The sequence below is a fragment of the Oncorhynchus masou genome, chromosome 29 (assembly GCF_036934945.1).
Source record: "Oncorhynchus masou masou isolate Uvic2021 chromosome 29, UVic_Omas_1.1, whole genome shotgun sequence".
NCBI lineage: Eukaryota > Metazoa > Chordata > Actinopteri > Salmoniformes > Salmonidae > Oncorhynchus > Oncorhynchus masou.
Genome location: NC_088240.1, coordinates 79,076,358 through 79,098,895, shown reverse-complemented (window position 1 = coordinate 79,098,895; position 22,538 = coordinate 79,076,358). Strand labels below are relative to the sequence as shown.

General features: G+C 46.4%; 1 protein-coding gene across 2 annotated transcripts in view; it reads right to left on the bottom strand.

Moving 5' to 3' along the window:
* LOC135520678 (zinc finger and BTB domain-containing protein 7B-like) overlaps positions 1–22,538 on the bottom strand; it is a 28,196-nt gene that overhangs the window by 4,341 nt on the left and 1,317 nt on the right. The window contains exons 2-3 of one of the 2 annotated variants that reach the window (XM_064946405.1): positions 17,792–17,911; positions 325–1,406 (exon numbers count right to left, since the gene is read on the bottom strand). In XM_064946405.1, coding sequence (XP_064802477.1) covers positions 325–1,400 — 1,076 coding nt within the window. In that variant the 5' untranslated portion in view covers positions 1,401–1,406; positions 17,792–17,911. Of the gene's footprint in view, positions 1–324; positions 1,407–4,156; positions 4,391–17,791; positions 17,912–22,538 lie in introns of those variants that run through there. The other variant, XM_064946404.1, reaches the window with a different exon arrangement.

Here is a 22,538-nt window from a genome sequence, read left to right as displayed (position 1 = left end):
ACATACCTGGCGATAATAGTGTTAAACACACAGGTACATACCTGGCGATAATAGTGTTAAACACACAGGTACATACCTGGTGATAATAGTGTTAAACACACAGGTACATACCTGGTGATAATAGTGTTAAACACACAGGTACATACCTGGCGATAATAGTGTTAAAACACACAGGTACATACTTGGCGATAATAGTGTTAAACACACAGGTACATACCTGGTGATAATAGTGTTAAAACACACAGGTACATACCTGGTGATAATAGTGTTAAACACACAGGTACATACCTGGTGATAATAGTGTTAAAACACACAGGTACATACCTGGTAAAGCGGACCCCGCAGGTAGAGCACTCGAATGGTTTCTCCCCGGTGTGTGTTCTCATGTGTCTGGGCAGCTTCCCTGCTCCGTGGATGATCTTCTGACAGACAGGACACTGCTGGGGGGTCTGAGACTTCCTCTTCCTACCCCCACCTCCTGCCCCTGTGGCCAACTCTTGCTCTGCCAGGGGGGCTGAAGTAAAGCTGGGCACCCCACCGTTCCCCACTCCCTCCATCTCCTCCTCATCTTCTGACAGCCTGTCGTCTGAGAGGGGAAGAGGGGGGTGGGGGGCGAGGAGGCGCTCCTGAGGCCAGTGCACCCCTCCGTTGACTGCTGTACTCCCTCTCCCTGCATCCCTGCCCTGCTTCCGCTCCCCGTTCTGTCCCGTGGTGGGGGGGTGTTCATCCTGCTCAGGGCTGTGGGGTCGGGTGGAGGGATGAGAGTGGGCCCCGTCTTGAACAGGTGAGGGGTGTGGAGGAGGAGTGGAGGGGTGCTGGTGTGTGTTAATGTTGGGGCGATGAGGCAGTGGCAGGTGGTGCGATGACTCCACCTTGGTGACTCTCCGTCTGTCTATCTTCCTCCGGGAGCCTTTCTTCATCCCACTCTCCACCCTCCTCTCCTTCTCCGCCTGTACCCTCTCTTCCCCCGTCTCCCACTCTACCGCACCCGCCGTCTCCCCCAGTATGTCTCTACAGGCATCAACCACACACTGGATCCCCAGTAACTGAGCTCCTCTCAACACGTCTCTCATGCCAGAGCTGCGGATGGTCAGGGTGGCCGTGTAGGCAAACTCCAGCAGGGCATCCAGGGCATCGGGCGCAACACAGTCCAGCTGGCACACACTGAACCCTCCTCCTCCTCCCCCCGCCTCGGCCCCCTCCTCCGCCCCAAACAGCCCGCGGAAGTAGAGGCTGACGGCAGCCATGACAGAGCGGTGGGTAGGGTAGCGGGCACCCCGCGAGGTCAGGGTGAGGTCACAGAGCAGCCCCGCCCTGCGCTGGGCGTTGAGGCGGAATAGGATCTCGCTGCTGTGCTCTGGGAAGGGGATGCCGATCAGACCGTCCTCTCCTGGAGACATCGCCACCTGCAGGAGGGAACAGTTGGTTAGAATAACACAGACATTGAAGTTCAGGTTGAATCAAAATAATTCAGTGGCCACAGATGGGGTTTTTTACATGGAAAAAACAAACAAGAATCAGACAAAGTTTTTTTTACATTTCTTCTGGTGTGGTGAATGTCAAGCAATGACATCAGAACAATATTGTGCATGCTTTTGATATAGATCACATTTCATGGCTTTGAATACCAGGAAACAAATGCTGACATACCTAGAATACCTCAGTGCATGGACGTGTCCTTTGTCAAGTTAAACTGTGTTAGTTAATGCAGTCACGGTGCAGAGATATTTTGGTTGGTACTGTAGCCTCTCATTACTAACGTGACTTCCACAAAGAGCTCTCCTTCACGTGAGGGACCATGTTAAACAAGAGCTTAGTGCTATCCCTCCTTCAATCACTCCTCCCTTCTCCCTCAAACTAACACCCCCTCAACCCCAGATTACGACATCAGGAAAAAGTGATTTTAGCAGAGGGGGTAGAGGAGAAAGGGGAGAAGAGAGAGAGAGAGGGAGAGAGAAAGGGGTGCCAGAGAGAGAGAGAGAGAGAGAGAGAGAGAGAGAGAGAGAGAGAGAGAGAGAGAGAGAGAGAGAGAGAGAGAGAGAGAGAGAGAGAGAGAGAGAGAGAGAGAGAGAGAGAGAGAGAGAGAGAGAGAGAGAGAGAGAGAGAGAGAGAGAGAGAGAGAGAGAGAGAGAGAGAGAGAGAGAGAGAGAGAGAGAGAGAGAGAGAGAGAGAGAGAGAGAGAGAGTGTGTGTGTCAGTGGTTGATAGTATTAGCTCCTTGATTAAAAAGAGAGAGAGACGAAGGAGAGGAAGAGACAGAAAGAGGAAGGTGAAAGAGAGGAGGAGTCAGACTGTACTGGGGACGACATCCACACACACACAAGGTGATAGAGAGGAGTCAGACTGTACTGGGGACGACGTCCACACACACAAGGTGAAAGAGAGGAGTCAGACTGTACTGGGGACGACGTCCACACACACACACAAGGTGATAGAGAGGAGTCAGACTGTACTGGGGACGACGTCCACACACACAGACAAGGTGATAGAGAGGAGTCAGACTGTACTGGGGACGACGTCCACACACACAAGGTGAAAGAGAGGAGTCAGACTGTACTGGGGACGACGTCCACACACACACACAAGGTGATAGAGAGGAGTCAGACTGTACTGGGGACGACGTCCACACACACAGACAAGGTGATAGAGAGGAGTCAGACTGTACTGGGGACGACGTCCACACACACAAGGTGAAAGAGAGGAGTCAGACTGTACTGGGGACGACGTCCACACACACAAGGTGATAGAGAGGAGTCAGACTGTACTGGGGACGACGTCCACACACACACACACAAGGTGATAGAGAGGAGTCAGACTGTACTGGGGACGACGTCCACACACACACACACAAGGTGATAGAGAGGAGTCAGACTGTACTGGGGACGACGTCCACACACACACAAGGTGGTAGAGAGGAGTCAGACTGTACTGGGGACGACATCCACACACACAAGGTGAAAGAGAGGCGTCAGACTGTACTGGGGACGACGTCCACACACACACAAGGTGGTAGAGAGGAGTCAGACTGTACTGGGGACGACATCCACACACACAAGGTGAAAGAGAGGCGTCAGACTGTACTGGGGACGACATCCACACACACACAAGGTGATAGAGAGGAGTCAGACTGTACTGGGGACGACATCCACACACACAAGGTGAAAGAGAGGAGTCAGACTGTACTGGGGACGACATCCACACACAAGGTGATAGAGAGGAGTCAGACTGTACTGGGGACGACATCCACACACACAAGGTGAAAGAGAGGAGTCAGACTGTACTGGGGACGACGTCCACACACACAAGGTGCGTATGTCATATCGTCAAAGGAAGATTCAAGTTATATGGATGTATTTCAAGTGAGGATAACAGAAGCTTGTTCTTCTCCTCCTTTCTTTTCAAGACCTCATCACCCACTCCGTGTCCTCCCTTTCACACATGCCCTCCAGGGGAGGTGTATAATGGAGGAAGAGAGTGAGAGAGTGTGAAACAGAGAGAGCATTTAGGCCTACAGCGGAAGTTTGTCTTACTCCATTTTACTAATCCATAGACTACTTTCTAGGTAGGTTACCAGGTCTATAGAAGTCTATATTGTCTATGTATCCATATGATGAGGTTAATTTATAACACCCAAGGGCTCTCCTCTCCTGTTCCCCTGGCTCTCACCTAACCCCCTCTCCTGTTCCACAGTACCACTCACACCTGAGCAGACCACATTTTCCACAAACAACAGACTAACTCCCCCCTCCTCCCCCACCTTTGTCTCCCTCCCATAGCAACCACCAACAGCCCCCTAACCATCCTATAATACTGTCCACATAGCACCCTGGAGGGGCTCTCCTCGACGACAGTACATTCTGTTTCACCTGACAAACCTGCTACAAGACACACCCCATTAAATACACACACACACACACACACACATTGCGTGTCTCTCTCTTGGCTCCCCGAGTCCCCATTGTTCAGTTTGTGGTCTGTTGATCTTCATGCAATGTCAAAAACACACACACCCCACCCATACAGTCCACACACTAACGTTCATATTGTCGCACTTCAACATAAACCCCAATCCCACCTGTATCAACAGAACCTTACCCAAACCTTACCCTCCCAATCTCAACCCATCAGCTGTGTCTAAACCCAAACGGCACCCCTACCTTTCCTGCCTTCATGGCTGATAGAGGGACCGTCGACTGGAGGCGATGCTGTGTCTGTGTCATGGCATAAGTGTTTTTGTACTTCAGTCTTCCTCGCTCTTACTTGCTTCTTCCTTCCTATATTACAGCCTTCTATTCTCCCTCGCTCTCCTTAAACCTTTAACTCTCGAAGTTCAGAGAAGTTGGGGTTACGCGTTCATCCTTGGGGATGTCTACCTCTTTCTCTCTCGCTCGCTCTCTCTCTTCCTGTTTTATGAAAAGAAGGTGCTTGACGGCGGAGAGAGAGATTGAGAGATACCCCTCCCCCTTCTCGCCCACGCGCCCCTCTCTCCAAAATACAGTGGGTCCATTTTCCGAAACGAGCGATCATAAGTTACCGAAATACATAACTTCCTGGCCTGCCCCTCCCCGACCACAGATCTGACCTCTGACCTTGGCTGATGGACAGGTAGGAGGGATGTTTGTCCATCTGTCTAGACAGGTGGGGGGGAACTTGGGTACAGCAGTCTAACGTGGCTTCTTCTCCTCGAAGAAGAAAGAAGAGGAAGGAAGCCGTGCTGGACTATTGAGAAGCAGCCCGTGGTCTCATCCTTCAGCCACCAGCCACTTACACACAGAAATAAGGATCTCTATGTACCTACATTACTGATGAGGGACCTTGAAAGAAGCTCAAAAATACCCTACAACATTGTCAAATATGTGCAAATTTAGCCAAGTTAGCCAACATCAAAATTGTTAAAGAAGAAGTAACGTAAGAACCAAAATCATATTGGTGCTGTGAGTCATAATAGACCCAGCCACCAAGGTAGGTATTAGATGAAACAACCAACATGCCATATTACAGATGGTCTGAGATGATGATAAAGTCACATTAGAACAATCCATAAGGCAACTTTGACTGACTCTGTGAAGTCTTCTCCAAATGACAGCTTGTTCACTAAAACAACTCTTAACGTAACATTCTCGGTTTGATGCATCAAGCGATCGACGCTGGCATGGGTTTGTGCCTCCGCCGCTCTCAGAGCAGGTAGGAAGTGATTTCAGGGAGATTTGTTCGAGGTGTCTCCTACGCTCATAAGCATCTAAAACAACGCCCTGGAAAAAGCTGTAGACGAGGAGGACATCGACGGTGCTGCCAGAAAGGTCAAAATCCCCACCGAAAACACTGTGTGTGTGTGTGTGTGTGAACCTGTCATGAGGCACAAAACAATAAGCCAATAGAAAAGCTGAGATGAGGTTTTGTTAATGTTAACAGAATCCCCCTCCTAGAAATCAGAGGAGATAAAAAGAGAGATGAAGTGAAAAGAGAAAGAGGGGGAGTGAGAGATAAAGACATATGAAGAGCATACTAGTGTTTAGTTTCCGCCGTAAAATTTAAAAAAGGGATGGTTTTTGTTTCCTCAGAAGGGGGATGTAAGTGTTGTTGGGAAGGGTATACGTGTTGTTGGGAAGGGTATACGTGTTGTTGGGAAGGGTATACGTGTTGTTGGGAGGGGTATACGTGTTGTTGGGAGGGGTATACGTGTTGTTGGGAAGGGTATGCGTGTTGTTGGGAAGGGTATGCGTGTTGTTGGGAAGGGTATGCGTGTTGTTGGGAAGGGTATGCGTGTTGTTGGGAAGGGTATGCGTGTTGTTGGGAAGGGTATGCGTGTTGTTGGGAAGGGTATGCGTGTTGTTGGGAAGGGTATGCGTGTTGTTGGGAAGGGTATACGTGTTGTTGGGAAGGGTATACGTGTTGTTGGGAAGGGTATACGTGTTGTTGGGAAGGGTATACGTGTTGTTGGGAAGGGTATACGTGTTGTTGGGAAGGGTATACGTGTTGTTGGGAAGGGTATACGTGTTGTTCAGAAGGGTATACGTGTTGTTGGGAAGGGTATACGTGTTGTTGGGAAGGGTATACGTGTTGTTGGGAAGGGTATACGTGTTGTTGGGAAGGGTATACGTGTTGTTGGGAGGGGTATACGTGTTGTTGGGAGGGGTATACGTGTTGTTCAGAAGGGTATACGTGTTGTTCAGAAGGGTATACGTGTTGTTCAGAAGGGTATACGTGTTGTTCAGAAGGGTATACGTGTTGTTCAGAAGGGTATACGTGTTGTTCAGAAGGGTATACGTGTTGTTCAGAAGGGTATACGTGTTGTTCAGAAGGGTATACGTGTTGTTCAGAAGGGTATACGTGTTGTTCAGAAGGGTATACGTGTTGTTCAGAAGGGTATACGTGTTGTTCAGAAGGGTATACGTGTTGTTCAGAAGGGTATACGTGTTGTTCAGAAGGGTATACGTGTTGTTCAGAAGGGTATACGTGTTGTTGGGAAGGGTATACGTGTTGTTGGGAAGGGTATACGTGTTGTTCAGAAGGGTATACGTGTTGTTCAGAAGGGTATACGTGTTGTTCAGAAGGGTATACGTGTTGTTCAGAAGGGTATACGTGTTGTTCAGAAGGGTATACGTGTTGTTCAGAAGGGTATACGTGTTGTTCAGAAGGGTATACGTGTTGTTCAGAAGGGTATACGTGTTGTTGGGAAGGGTATACGTGTTGTTCAGAAGGGTATACGTGTTGTTCAGAAGGGTATACGTGTTGTTCAGAAGGGTATACGTGTTGTTCAGAAGGGTATACGTGTTGTTCAGAAGGGTATACGTGTTGTTCAGAAGGGTATACGTGTTGTTCAGAAGGGTATACGTGTTGTTGGGAAAAAGGGAAAAGATTCCTGTTAATCGAATTGTGAGTCACTTAAACGAGACACCCTGAAATACACACACACACACACACACACACACACACACACACACACACACACACACACACACACACACACAGCAAGACATTTTCTCTTTCTCTGCCTTCTCTCTTTCTCCCCTCGTCCCCTGTCCTTTCTCGCTCTCTCTTAGTCACCCTGTTTCTAGTTTCTAGTTGTTCAGCAGCCCCTGTTCTAACAGTCAGGGACAGCCACCTCTGGCTGCTGATCCCTCTTTAACTAACATATAGATTACACAGCCACCCAAACATACACTGACGTGTGTTTAACCAACACATTCAAATGACTACAAATCATTTGAAACACAGCTCCTTTTCCCACAAGAATGGAAGTAAAAACAAAGACAAAAACAACCCAAGTGGAAAGTATGTGGAAAAACATGTCAGACTGTTATGTTGAAGAAAACACAACGGCACACCACTTTACAAAACACTTCGTGGAAATGTGAAAGACATTAGGAAGCAGTGAAGACAAACAAATGTGATAAATGAATATAATAGTAACTAAAACCCATATTAAGAATTATTGTTGAAATATGCTGTACGATTGGTATAAACTGTAGGCTATATTACAGTGAAAGACTCACTCCTCATGCTTCAAGTGAATTAAAACCAAACAAATTAAACTAAAACTATAACAATGGAGCCAGTTGAAAACTGTTTATGTAGTAAATAAGTTAATTACATTTTCAAAAAATAAAACACTTCGTCATCCCCTTTTCTTTAATGATTGGTGGCCAACTTATCTCTCGGTTTCAGAGCGGATTCTCAACTCCCACTCTTCTGTCGACAGTTGACTACCTTTCCTCCCCGCCGACAATACGGCTTCCTCTTCCCTCGCCTTCGCCATGTACGTCACCCACTCTCTAAAAGCTCTTATAAATGGTTCACTGCCCCATTATAACTCAAAATGGATTGGAGAAATATGTATATTTCTGGACAGGAAATAACAACCCTTTAAATGGGGCCCTGATAGAATGAATAAGACAAAAACAATTGGACCATCAAAATAATGATTCACCGTATTGTCCTTTTGACTGCAACTTGAACGGGGTTCACCAAGTGAGAGATCAATAGTAGTTGACACAAACAAGACATTAGACTGTTATTACACTGGTGCTTATTTTCCTTACAGCCTGTAACGTCTCCCAATCCACACCAGTTATATCAGCTCTGAACGGCCCAGGGGGGAAATATGACTTCACAGAAATGTGTTTCAATTCATTCTGATGTCAGATGCTTTCCGTGTGTGTTCATTCATAATATGTTCAAACTTCTAATGCTCTAATGTATTTCACATCCACGTTTCACAGGCCCTAACAATCCACAGCTTCCCAGAAATACTGTACAAATGTCAAATGCAATGTAAGTTTACAAAATATAGCTACTTCTTCATTTAGTTTCATTTAGTTTAGTTCATACATTTTTTTCCAGGGAAGGCTTAAATACATTTCTACAAAGAAAACAAGGAAACAAAGTTTTTGGGAAATAATTACACAATGTACGAACATAAACTCAATAAAGGATATTTGTAAGCAACATTTGTAACCATGAAAATGTATTTAAATTGTGTGTGATAAAATATATATATTTTTTGTTCTGATACAATAAAATGATTTATGAATTTCTTAATATGTAATAAAGAATATTATGCAAAGCTTAAGAGAGGGGTGGGTGGCAGTGAAATGTGTTATCCCATGATGGCTGAAAGAACACACCCAGCAGACCTACGGAGATGTGTCATTACATACAACATGAAAAATACTCATGGGAGGAGAACATACTATAGGTCCATCAGAACTACACACAAACAAACTCAACGAGAACTCAGTTAAACCAAGAATCAGTTTAAATATGTATAATTTACACGAGACAACCAGAACAGCACAGGTGGAACCAAACAACTGCTGTTCCCAAACAAAACACAACACAGCAAGGCCTGAGAGAAGGAAATTCTCTGCTCATACCGTTTCTCCTCCTCCACGTGCTCCTCTGGCTCTCAGTGCTTCTCTATCTCCTTCTCTCATTCTCCTTCGCTCACACACTCGTTTAAGCCTCTCTCCCCCTCTTAAACATAGGAGGCTGGGAAAGAGGTGTTGGTTTAGGTGCATCTTCTCAGAGGAGGGGTGAAAGAGAGGTAAGAGGGGATGATGAGAAGAGTTCCTTCCCACACAGAACCTTATTCAGCCCAACACAAGTTCGCAACACTATGTACCTCCTGTATGTAATGAACTATGAATACATTTACAGGCATTTATAAAGCAGCTATAAAGCATTCGCAACATGTCATGAAGGCTTATTGCAAGTATGAATTGTTATTAAATATGAGACACATCCCCATTCTCCATCTCTTCCTCCATCATCATCTTCATCATTTACAGTATATCTTGACCCTGCACTGTTTCTGAAGTACAATAAAACCCAGACCCTCTCTACTCCCTCCACTGATAACTCTCCCTGAACCGGCTATTTGCATCTTACAAAGAGATATAAAAACAGACCCAGCCAGAGAGAATTTGAATCTTCATTTGAATTCGTTAAAAGGCTGGATAACGAGAATAAAGACAACATTATGGTAATTACGGGTACATCCATTTCCTCCAAGACGTGGCTAAAGCAATTCTATAAAGATGAAAGCTATGTGATTATATAGGGAATAATAATTGCACTCAACCATGTAATAAAGATCTGCCAGGATGGAGGACATTCTTAATAGTGGCAAAGTAACAAAAACACATATCCAGGAAAAGGTTCCAATCTTACGATCCTTTTGTACCTGCATTCAGCCCCTCTGCTTAGCTAAACTGGGGCAGTGTGTGTGTGTGTGTGTGTGTGTGTGTGTGTGTTGAGGTCTTAGTTCCAAGAACACATTACATTATTCATTTGACTGGCAGAGCAGTACAGAGCGGAGGCCCTTAACCCAGCCCTCCCACCACACCGAGGACATTTTGCATGTTATCCCAATTTACCGATGGGAATCAAGGGTTTTATTCAGGAGGGACGAACGGTACAGAACCTTCACATAGAAACGTATTGTATAGAGCAGACACGCCTCTCTGCCAAAAACAGGAGTGAGGAGAGAAGAGGGAGAAAAAAAGAGAGAGAAATGTGAGGTTGGAAAGAGGAAAGGGGGTCTGAGATTTGAGGGGAGATCAAGGAGATGAGAAGAATACGGCTGAGGTTTGTTTGACTTTTAAATAGACGTTTTCCTAGAGAACATACCAGGAAAGCAGAGAGTCAGAGAGGAGAGGTGGTAAGACTGTCAGCCAACGAGTGAGTGAGGGGTGGGGGTAAAAAAGATGTAAAGATAGGTACAGAATGAGGCAGGGTGGGGGTAAATCTCACAGGAAAATCAAGCCTTTACCAACAACCTGTGTGAGAGACAAGAAATTAGAGAAGAGTTCTATTACAAAGAGGGGGGGGACAGAAAGGCAGAGAGAGGTGAGACGGAGAGGAACAGTGACGTGAACAGAGGTTAGAGAAACAGAGAATGTTAGAAGAGAGAAAGAAAGTGGGAGGGAGCGAGAGACTGTGACAGGAAGTAGCTGCAGTGAGTCCTTGCAGGTGTGTGTCTGCAGATGTCTAAGGGGAGATGTGGTAGCAATCGCTATCATTAGCAATCAGTGAAAGGGAGTTTCACAAAGATGGGGAACACACACACACAGGCCTGAGAAAGGATTATTTGTGTCCGTGTGTGTGTATACACACACACATATATGTGTGTACACACACACACACACACACACACACACACACACACATACATACATACATACATATGTATGGGAGCGCTTTACCAGTTCTAACACATGCTGACAAAGTGGTTTCACACCTTCTATCTGTATCTGGTCAGCAGTTTCAGCCGGCCCCCAAGACAACATGTGTGAACAGCAGTGTGTGAATGAGTGGTCCATTTATGTGCAGAACTTGTGTGAGTTTGTGTGTTTTTACAAACGAGTGGAAAAAGCTTGTGTGTCTTTCAATGTGATAGTGTGTGTGTCTGTGTGTGACTTGTGTGCTTGATGCACTGTGTGTGTGTCTGCTTGCTGGGTGAAGTTGCCACATCATTAGGGAGGGTCTCGACAGCTGTTCCTCTGTCTTACACATTACCTCCCTTTTCAGAGAATGATGTTGCAAAACACATGCTAGGATGGGGACACACACACACACCCATACACAGAGATACATGCTCATAGACACATACCCCTACAAACACACACAGACACATACACACCCACACAGACAGACAAACACGCACAGACACAAACCCCTATAAACACACACACCAATGTCGCAAAACTAACTGATCCTGATCGGCTTCCTCTTCCTCTGCAGTGAGGACTGACAACCACAAGGTGAGATGGAGAGATAAATGGATGACAAAACAGACAGAAAAGTAAAGGAGGAACAACCATGTCAGCTATTAGAAAGAGACAGTATATAACTTATACGGTATATGTCTACAGGGAGAAAGAGAGAGAGATATCGATAGCGGACAGGGAGAAAGAGAGAGAGATATCGATAGCGGACAGGGAGAAAGAGAGAGAGATATCGATAGCGGACAGGGAGAAAGAGAGAGAGATATCGATAGCGGACAGGGAGAAAGAGAGAGAGATATCAATAGCGGACAGGGAGAAAGAGAGAGAGATATCGATAGCGGACAGGGAGAAAGAGAGAGAGATATCGATAGCGGACAGGGAGAAAGAGAGAGAGATATCGATAGCGGACAGGGAGAAAGAGAGAGAGATATCAATAGCGGACAGGGAGAAAGAGAGAGAGATATCGATAGCGGACAGGGAGAAAGAGAGAGAGATATCGATAGCGGACAGGGAGAAAGCTGACCCTATCCCCTCCTCTCTTCTCCAGACCATTTCCGGAGACCTTCTCCCTTACCTCACCTCGCTCATCAACTCATCCCTGACCGCTGGCTACGTCCCTTCCGTCTTCAAGAGAGCGAGAGTTGCACCCCTTCTGAAAAAACCTACACTCGATCCCTCCGATGTCAACAACTACAGACCAGTATCCCTTCTTTCTTTTCTCTCCAAAACTCTTGAACGTGCCGTCCTTGGCCAGCTCTCCCGCTATCTCTCTCAGAATGACCTTCTTGATCCAAATCAGTCAGGTTTCAAGACTAGTCATTCAACTGAGACTGCTCTTCTCTGTATCACGGAGGCGCTCCGCACTGCTAAAGCTAACTCTCTCTCCTCTGCTCTCATCCTTCTAGACCTATCGGCTGCCTTCGATACTGTGAACCATCAGATCCTCCTCTCCACCCTCTCCGAGTTGGGCATCTCTCGGCGCGGCCCACACTTGGATTGCGTCCTACCTGACAGGTCGCTCCTACCAGGTGGCGTGGCGAGAATCTGTCTCCTCGCCACGCGCTCTCACCACTGGTGTCCCCCAGGGCTCTGTTCTAGGCCCTCTCCTATTCTCGCTATACACCAAGTCACTTGGCTCTGTCATAACCTCACATGGTCTCTCCTATCATTGCTATGCAGACGACACACAATTAATCTTCTCCTTTCCCCTTCTGATGACCAGGTGGCGAATCGCATCTCTGCATGTCTGGCAGACATATCAGTGTGGATGACGGATCACCACCTCAAGCTGAACCTCGGCAAGACGGAGCTGCTCTTCCTCCCGGGGAAGGACTGCCCGTTCCATGATCTCGCCATCACGGTTGACAACTCCATTGTGTCCTCCTCCCAGAGCGCTAAGAACCTTGGCGTGATCCTGGACAACACCCTGTCGTTCTCAACTAACATCAAGGCGGTGGCCCGTTCCTGTAGGTTCATGCTCTACAACATCCGCAGAGTACGACCCTGCCTCACACAGGAAGCGGCGCAGGTCCTAATCCAGGCACTTGTCATCTCCCGTCTGGATTACTGCAACTCGCTGTTGGCTGGGCTCCCTGCCTGTGCCATTAAACCCCTACAACTCATCCAGAACGCCGCAGCCCATCTGGTGTTCAACCTTCCCAAGTTCTCTCACGTCACCCCGCTCCTCCGCTCTCTCCACTGGCTTCCAGTTGAAGCTCGCATCCGCTACAAGACCATGGTGCTTGCCTACGGAGCTGTGAGGGGAACGGCACCGCAGTACCTCCAGGCTCTGATCAGGCCCTACACCCAAACAAGGGCACTGCGTTCATCCACCTCTGGCCTGCTCGCCTCCCTACCACTGAGGAAGTACAGTTCCCGCTCAGCCCAGTCAAAACTGTTCGCTGCTCTGGCCCCCCAATGGTGGAACAAACTCCCTCACGACGCCAGGACAGCGGAGTCAATCACCACCTTCCGGAGACACCTGAAACCCCACCTCTTCAAGGAATACCTAGGATAGGATAAAGTAATCCTTCTCACCCCCCTTAAATGATTTAGATGCACTATTGTAAAGTGGCTGTTCCACTGGATGTCAGAAGGTGAATTCACCAATTTGTAAGTCGCTCTGGATAAGAGCGTCTGCTAAATGACTTAAATGTAAATGTAAATGTAGAAAGAGAGAGAGATATCGATAGCGGACAGGGAGAAAGAGAGAGAGATATCGATAGCGGACAGGGAGAAAGAGAGAGCGATATCGATAGCGGACAGGGAGAAAGAGAGAGCGATATCGATAGCGGACAGGGAGAAAGAGAGAGAGATATCGATAGCGGACAGGGAGAAAGAGAGAGAGATATCGATAGCGGTAGGGGACAGGGAGAAAGAGAGAGAGATATCGATAGCGGTAGGGGACAGGGAGAAAGAGAGAGAGATATCGATAGCGGTAGGGGACAGGGAGAAAGAGAGAGAGATATCGATAGCGGTAGGGGACAGGGAGAAAGAGAGAGAGATATCGATAGCGGTAGGGGACAGGGAGAAAGAGAGAGAGATATCGATAGCGGTAGGGGACAGGGAGAAAAGAGAGAGATATCGATAGCGGTAGGGGACAGGGAGAAAGAGAGAGAGATATCGATAGCGGTAGGGGACAGGGAGAAAAGAGAGAGATATCGATAGCGGTAGGGGACAGGGAGAAAGAGAGAGAGATATCGATAGCGGTAGGGGACAGGGAGAAAGAGAGAGAGATATCGATAGCGGTAGGGGACAGGGAGAAAGAGAGAGAGATATCGATAGCGGTAGGGGACAGGGAGAAAGAGAGAGAGATATCGATAGCGGTAGGGGACAGGGAGAAAGAGAGAGAGATATCGATAGCGGTAGGGGACAGGGAGAAAAAGAGAGAGATATCGATAGCGGTAGGGGACAGGGAGAAAGAGAGAGAGATATCGATAGCGGTAGGGGACAGGGAGAAAGAGAGAGAGATATCGATAGCGGTAGGGGACAGGGAGAAAGAGAGAGAGATATCGATAGCGGTAGGGGACAGGGAGAAAGAGAGAGAGATATCGATAGCGGTAGGGGACAGGGAGAAAGAGAGAGAGATATCGATAGCGGTAGGGGACAGGGAGAAAGAGAGAGAGATATCGATAGCGGTAGGGGACAGGGAGAAAGAGAGAGAGATATCGATAGCGGTAGGGGACAGGGAGAAAGAGAGAGAGATATCGATAGCGGTAGGGGACAGGGAGAAAGAGAGAGAGATATCGATAGCGGTAGGGGACAGGGAGAAAGAGAGATATTGATAGCGGTAGGGGACAGGGAGAAAGAGAGATATTGATAGCGGTAGGGGACAGGGAGAAAGAGAGATATTGATAGCGGTAGGGGACAGGGAGAACGAGAGATATTGATAGTGGTAGGGGACAGGGAGAAAGAGAGAGAGATATCGATAGCGGTAGGGGACAGGGAGAAAGAGAGAGAGATATCGATAGCGGTAGGGGACAGGGAGAAAGAGAGAGAGATATCGATAGCGGTAGGGGACAGGGAGAAAGAGAGAGAGATATCGATAGCGGTAGGGGACAGGGAGAAAGAGAGATATCGATAGCGGTAGGGGACAGGGAGAAAGAGAGATATTGATAGCGGTAGGGGACAGGGAGAAAGAGAGATATTGATAGTGGTAGGGGACAGGGAGAAAGAGAGATATTGATAGCGGTAGGGGACAGGGAGAAAGAGAGATATTGATAGCGGTAGGGGACAGGGAGAAAGAGAGATATTGATAGTGGTAGGGGACAGGGAGAAAGAGAGAGAGATATCGATAGCGGTAGGGGACAGGGAGAAAGAGAGATATTGATAGCGGTAGGGGACAGGGAGAAAGAGAGAGAGATATCGATAGCGGTAGGGGACAGGGAGAAAGAGAGATATTGATAGCGGTAGGGGACAGGGAGAAAGAGAGATATTGATAGTGGTAGGGGACAGGGAGAAAGAGAGAGAGATATCGATAGCGGTAGGGGACAGGGAGAAAGAGAGATATTGATAGCGGTAGGGGACAGGGAGAAAGAGAGAGAGATATCGATAGCGGTAGGGGACAGGGAGAAAGAGAGATATTGATAGCGGTAGGGGACAGGGAGAAAGAGAGATATTGATAGCGGTAGGGGACAGGGAGAAAGAGAGATATTGATAGCGGTAGGGGACAGGGAGAAAGAGAGAGAGATATCGATAGCGGTAGGGGACAGGGAGAAAGAGAGATATTGATAGCGGTAGGGGACAGGGAGAAAGAGAGATATTGATAGTGGTAGGGGACAGGGAAACGGAAACTAGAGTATAAAAAAACAATGACAGTTAGTCTGATATCCTCTCCAGACCATGTCAACATGTGACGAACAGTGTGTGTTTAGTTTAACAGTCCTAATCAGAGGTCGTAAAGCTCAAAAGGCGGAACACTTCGTTGACATCATCAGGACGATACTGTAGTAGTGTTTTCTGGGCTTTGTCAACAGGGGGGTGAGCGGTTGCTTTTACTGAAATCCGTGGCTGAAACGGTTGATACTTAGAATATGCGGTTATTCCAGCTGTCCTTTGAGAAACACAACAGAATGTCTGCCTTACTGTCACTGGTCAGAACACCCACCCATCTCTCGTCCAATAACAGCAGTACAGCACTTTGACAAAAGATTCAAACGTTGATGGGGAAAATTCTACTGGTGCTTAGCGAATTAGAGCTCATAGAATACCGCACTCTCAATGTCTGGAATACTGCCTTCTCATGGTACTGTACTTACAACAGTTACAACATCAAGCTGTCATTTCTCATCAAAATGTATCTAAAAGGTTAGGGGTCATTTTCACAACAAGATCCAGGAGATGATTCTCGGTGGTGTGTCATTGTCTCTTTCCCTGAGCCGCTGGCTCACTGTACCTGTTTATGAGCAGAGCCCCTCACTATCTACACCAACAGTTACTCCATTACCAGAAAAACAAATCCTCTTCTCTGTCACTACTTTTTGACACTCTTTTCATCTTAAAGGGGTGTCTGTCATTACAGGAAGTAAAGTATTGCCACTTCCTGCTCTTCCACCCCCCCCGGCAGTAGGCGGGTGGTGTGAGTTGGTAGGCTGGCAGGCCGGTGGTCGAGAGAGAGAGATAGGGCTGTGAAACACAACAGAAACTGGAGACTGAAAAAGGAGAAACGCCAAATGCACTACTTCCTCTAGTGAGACAGATCTAGTGGAGGCAAACTAGGCTGTGGGGTCCATGAACATTCAGTAGAGTACCTTAGTCAGTGGCACAGCATCTCGACATTATGGTTAAGGCCTACATGAAGTGTATTGGTTCAAATGTTTTTACTGCCCTTATATGGTAATAACCAAACAGAACATGTCCCTGACTCTGACCTCTGTGTGTGAATGGAATAATGGATAATATGCAGAAACTCTATGATGGCGCTAATAGAGTAGTCTAAAAGTTCAACCCTTCTAAGAGTGGGAAATTTGGGAATATGGAAAGGGAGTATGGATGGATGAAGGAGCTGAGCAGATAAAGGAGGACTGAATGGGTGGTGTAGGGGAACAGGGAGATGTATGTATGAAGGGATGATGGGGGGGATGAGAGGAAGATACATTTGATTTGAAGGAGTAAAGGTATAGAAGGAAAGGAAGGGAGGGAGGAAGCTCTTAAATCTGCTGATGTGGAGTAAAGAGGGGGACTTTGTCCTCCCCCTCTCTCCCCTTTCTCCCCCTGTCTTGTCCTCCCCCTCTCTCCCCCTGTCTTGTCCTCCCCCTCTCTCCCCCTGTCTTGTCCTCCCCCTCTCTCCCCTTTCTCCCCCTGTCTTGTCCTCCCACTCAGCCTACTGTATGTATCTGAAACTGAAACCCCTATTGTGAACAGGGGTCATTTATATATGGGGCCACATGCCCTAATTCATATACTTACTGGAATTGGGTGACTGCCTGTGTGTGTGTGTGTGTGTGTGTGTGTCTTATCTTAAAACGTTCCTCTTTCCTTTAAAGACCACTCACTGTTGTTACACTCCCCCACCCCCACCCCACCACCCCCCTACTATAACACACACACACACACACTGGTCACACTTCTGCATGGCCCCAATCACATGATCTGTCGCTCACTCGCGAACACACACACACCCACCCACACACTAACTCTAAGTACAGCGTTTGCTAAATGACTTTATGTAAATGTAGCCATTGCTGGCCCTTGGATTTGCGTGTTCAAGTGAACCGTATTCCAAACACTGAGTCCAAAACCCTGGCTGAGAATCAGTGAAAGAAGACAGGGTGAGACACAATATACTGTACAGTACATATCAACTCTGGAGGGTTCCTTCCTGACACATACTGGACTGTACCAAAACCAGTATCTTATGGGGGTGCCCTCATTCAACACATTTTAACATGGAGGTTCACAGTCTTTTTTTATGGGAGTGGCCTGCATCACCCCAGGGCAGCCATGTAATATAATCTCTAGTTTCTACACCTATAGTAGGACAGGCGCTGTCAGCGACTGGGACAATAATACTTTCTTTAGTTCAATGCAGTTATTGTGCAACACTCAACATTCCACACGTCTTACCTCCAGTCCATAAACTCAGAGGAGGACGGGTCCCTGCTCTCTTCCTCCCTCTCTATTTTCCACTTCTTCCTGTTTCTGTTCTTCTCCAGCGGAGCCAAAAGGTTTCCAGGGATACAAAGCCTAGGGGATGAGATGTTTGGATGGTTAGATGATTTGTATTTGAACAAACTTTATTGATCCCAGAGGACTGACAGATTGACACCAAGATACACATACAGTGCCTTCAGAAAATGTTCAACCCCCTTGACTTTTTCCACATTCTGTTGTGTTACAGCCTGAATTTAAAATGGATTAAATTGAGATTTTGTGTCACTAATCTACACACAATATCCTAGAATGTCAAAGGGGAATTTAGATTGACATTTTTATAAATTAATGTCTTGAGTCAATAAGCATTCAACCCCTTTGTTATGGCAAGCCAAAATAGGTTCTTGAGTACAAATGTGCTTAACAAAACACATAATAAATTGCAGCGACTCACTCTGTGTGTAATAGTAGTGGTTAACATGATATGAATGAGCACCCCATCTCTGTACCCCAGACAGAGAATTATGTGTAAGGTCCCTCAGTCGAGTAGTGTATTTCTAACACAGTGTACAGTGCATTCTGAAAGAATTCAGACTCTCACCTTTTCTACATTTTGTTACGTTACAGCCTTATTCTGAAATGGATTAAATATTGTTTTTCCCTCATCAATCTACACACAACACCCCATAATGACAAAGTGCAAAACATTTTTGGGATTATTTTGCTAATTTATTCAAATATAAAACAGAAATACCTTATTTACACAAGTACTCAGACCCTTTGCTATAAGACTTCAAATTGATCTCAGGTGCATCCTGTTCAAATTATAATTATTGAGATGTTTCTACAACTTGATTGGAGTCCACCTGTGGTAAATTCAATTGATTGGACATGATTTGGAACGGCACATACACCTGTCTATATAAGGTCCCACAGTTGACAGTGCATGTTAGTGCAAAAACCAAGCCATGAGGTTGAAGGACTTGTCCGTAGAGCGCCGAGACAGGATTGTGTCGAGGCACAGATCTGGGGAAGGGTACCAAAATGTTTCTGCAGCATTGAAGGTCCCCAAGAACACAGAGGCCTCCATCATTCTTAAATGGAAGACGTTTGGAACCATCAAGACTCTTCCTAGAACTGACTGCGCAATCGGGGGAGAAGGACGTTGGTCAGGGAGGTGACCAAGAACCCGATGGTCACTCTGACAGAGCTCCAGAGTTCCTCTGTGAAGATGAGAACCTTCCAGAAGCACAACCATCTCTGCAGCACTCCACCAATCAGGCCTTTATGGTAGAGTGGCCAGACGGAAGCCACTCCTCGGTAAAAGGCATATGACAGCCCTCTTGGAGTTTGCCAAAAAGCACCAAAAGGACTCTCACACCATAAGAAACAAGATTATCCAGTCTGATGAAACCAAGATTGAAGTCTTTGGCCTGAATGCCAACTGTCACATATGGAGGAAACCGGGCACCATCCCTATAGTGAAGCATGGTGGTGGCAGAATCCTACTTTGGTGATGTTTTTCAGCGGCAGGGACTGGGAAACTAGTCAGGATTGAGGGAAAGCTGAATAGAGCATAGTACAGAGATCCTTGATGAGAACCTGCTCCAGAGCGCTCAGAACCTCCGACTGGGGCGAAGGTTCACCTAACAGGACAACGACCCTAAACACACAGCCAAGACAATGCAGGAGTGGCTTCAGGACAAGTCTCAATGTCCTTGAGTGGCCCAGACAGAGCCCGGACTTGAACCCGATTTGAACATCCCTGAAGAGACCTGAAAATAGCTGTGCAGCGACGCTCTCCATCCAACATGACAGAGCTTGAGAGGATCTGCAGAGAAGAATGGGAGAAACTCCACAAATACAGGTGTGACAAGCTTGTAGCGTTATATCCAAGAAGATTGATGGTGCTGTCCGGGGCTATCATCGGATGGGGCCACAGTGTCTCCTGACCCCTCCTGTCTCAGCCTGCAGTATTTATGCTGCAGTAGTGTGTCGGGGGCCAGGGTCAGTTTGTTATATCTGGAGTACTTATCCGGTGTCCTGTGAATTTAAGTATGCTCTCTCTATTCTCTTTCTGAGGACCTGAGCCCTAGGACCATGCCTCAGGACTACCTGGCATGATGACTCCTTGCTGTCCCCAGTCCACCTGGCCGTGCTGCTGCTCCAGTTTCAACTCTTCTGCCTGCGGCTATGGAACCCTGACCTATTCACCGGACGTGCTACCTGTCCCAGACCTGCTGTTTTCAACTCTCTGGAGACAGCATGAGCGGTAGAGATGCTCTTAATGATCGGCTATGAAAAGCCAACTGACATTTACTCCTGAGGTGCTGACTTGTTGCACCCTCGTCAACTACTGTGATTATTATTATTTGACCATGGTACTCATTTATGAACATTTGAACTTCTTGGCCATGTTCTGTTATCTCCACCCGGCACAGCCAGAAGAGGACTGGCCACCCCTCATAGCCTGGTTCCTCTCTAGGTTTCTTCCTAGGTTTTTGCCTTTCTAGGGAGTTTTTCCTAGCCACCGTGCTTCTACAACTGCATTGCTTGCTGTTTGGGGTTTTAGGCTGGGTTTCTGTACAGCACTTTGTGATATTAGCTGATGTAAGAAGAGCTATATAAATAAATTTGATTTGGTGCTTCAACAAAGTACTGAGTAAAGGGTCTGAATATTTATGTAATTTGATATTTCTAAAAACCTGTTTTGGCCTTGTCGTTATGTGGCATTGTGTGTAGATTGAGGGAGAAATGTTTTTATCCATTTTAGAATAAGGATATAAAGTAACAATGTGAAAAGTGAAGGGGTCTGAATGCACTGTATTCAACCACAAAGACCAGCGAGATTTTCCAATGCCTCACAAAGAAGGGTGCCTATTGGTAAATGGGTAAAAAACAAATTAAAGAGCAGACATTAAATATCCCTTGGAGCATGGTGAAGTTATGAATTACACTTTGGATGGTGTCTCAATACACCCAGTCACTACAAAGATACAGGCGTCCTTCCTAACTCAGTTGCTGGAAAGGAAGGAAACCGCTCAGGAATTTCACCATGAGGCCAATGGTGACAAAACAGTTTAATGGCTGTGATGGGAGAAACCAGAGTATGGATCAAAAGCATTGTCTTAACTCCACAATACTAACCTGGCAGTGAAATAAGGTAGCCTGTACAGAATAAATATTATAATATAAAGAATAAATATTCTGTACAGGCATCCTGTTTGCAACAAGGCACTAAAGTAATACTGCAAAAAATGTGGCAAAGCAACTCATGTTGAGGGCAAATCCAACACATTACTGAGTACCACTCTCCATATTTTCAAGTATAACGGTGACTGCAACTTGCTATGGGTATGCTTGTAATCGTTAAGGACTGGGGAGTTTTTCAGGATAAAAAAATGTTAATGGAGCTAAGCACAGGTAAAATCCTAGAGGAAAACCTGGTTCTGTCAGAGTATTTTGTTTAGATCATTGACAAAACTTAAATCCATTTGAATCGCACTTTGATGCAACGAAACTTTGGATAAGTCAAGGGGGGTTGATTACTTTCTCTAGGCACAGTATTTAATATCTGATTGGTGAGACAGAGACACCGGGAAGGAAAGGGGTCAAACACTGAGGGAATAAGGTGAAGGAATAGAGAGACAAACAGGAGATCAAAAGATAAACGAGAAGTGGTATATAAAGAGTGAATAAAAAGAAAGAAAATGAACCTAAACACACAGTGTGTCAGATGATGTGTTAGACATGGTGAGGGGTTCAGGGAAGAGAACAGAGAAGGTGGGGGATGGAGAAAGACCACTTCCCACTTCACCAGGCCACAGAGCAGAAGTGGCCTACACTAACAATGAACAGGGCTGGGAAACAGGCACAGCACACACCTGTGTAGGACCTCAGACACACACTGCACTATCCCATACTCAGTGGCAAGAGCAGAGACTATACCCATTATCTGTCATAATTGAGAAGGTGCATGTAAATGTAATTTGGTGTTTGTGAGTGTGTACATGTGAACATGTGTGTGGTAGGGAGAGAGAGGGGTCATGAGAATAGTCCGATCTAGTAAATGACCGGAGTAATTAAGTTACTATGACACCAGAAGGAGAGATGAGAAGAGAGGGAGGGGTAGATCAGTTACCACTAAGCCAAAGACGGTCTACACAGACTTTCCAGGTCTCCCAACTGTCATTTAGTTGGTAGTAAGAATGCTTCAATTCAGACAAGTGGCAATTAGGGTTGACAGTGCAGAACAATGATTCTGCTTGTCGCTCTCTTCTCCCTTCCATCTCTCACACTAAATAGTGGAATTATTCACAGAGTTGGGGTTGGTGACAAATCTAATCTACATCGCAGACGTCAACAATACCTATTTGTCAAGATCACACACGGAAACCCACAGTACAAATATTAACCTACATACTGTTACAGGGCAAATGTTTTCCTTATTCCTTCCAGGTGCACTGAAGTTCAGGTCTAGACCCAACACTGTTTGGAGAACTATTGTGTGAAAAATAAATGTTTCAAACCACCAAATGAATATTGTAGACCAGAAACTCTTCAGTGAATTGGACTAATAACATGGTGTCCATAAAGTGGTATATCAAACAACAAACTCAGACAGAGGACCAAACCCAAGCCAGTTTGGCAGGTTCAGCAGGTCTGTCTGTACCACAAGAGGGGCGAGTCAGCAACACACACACCCACACACACACACACA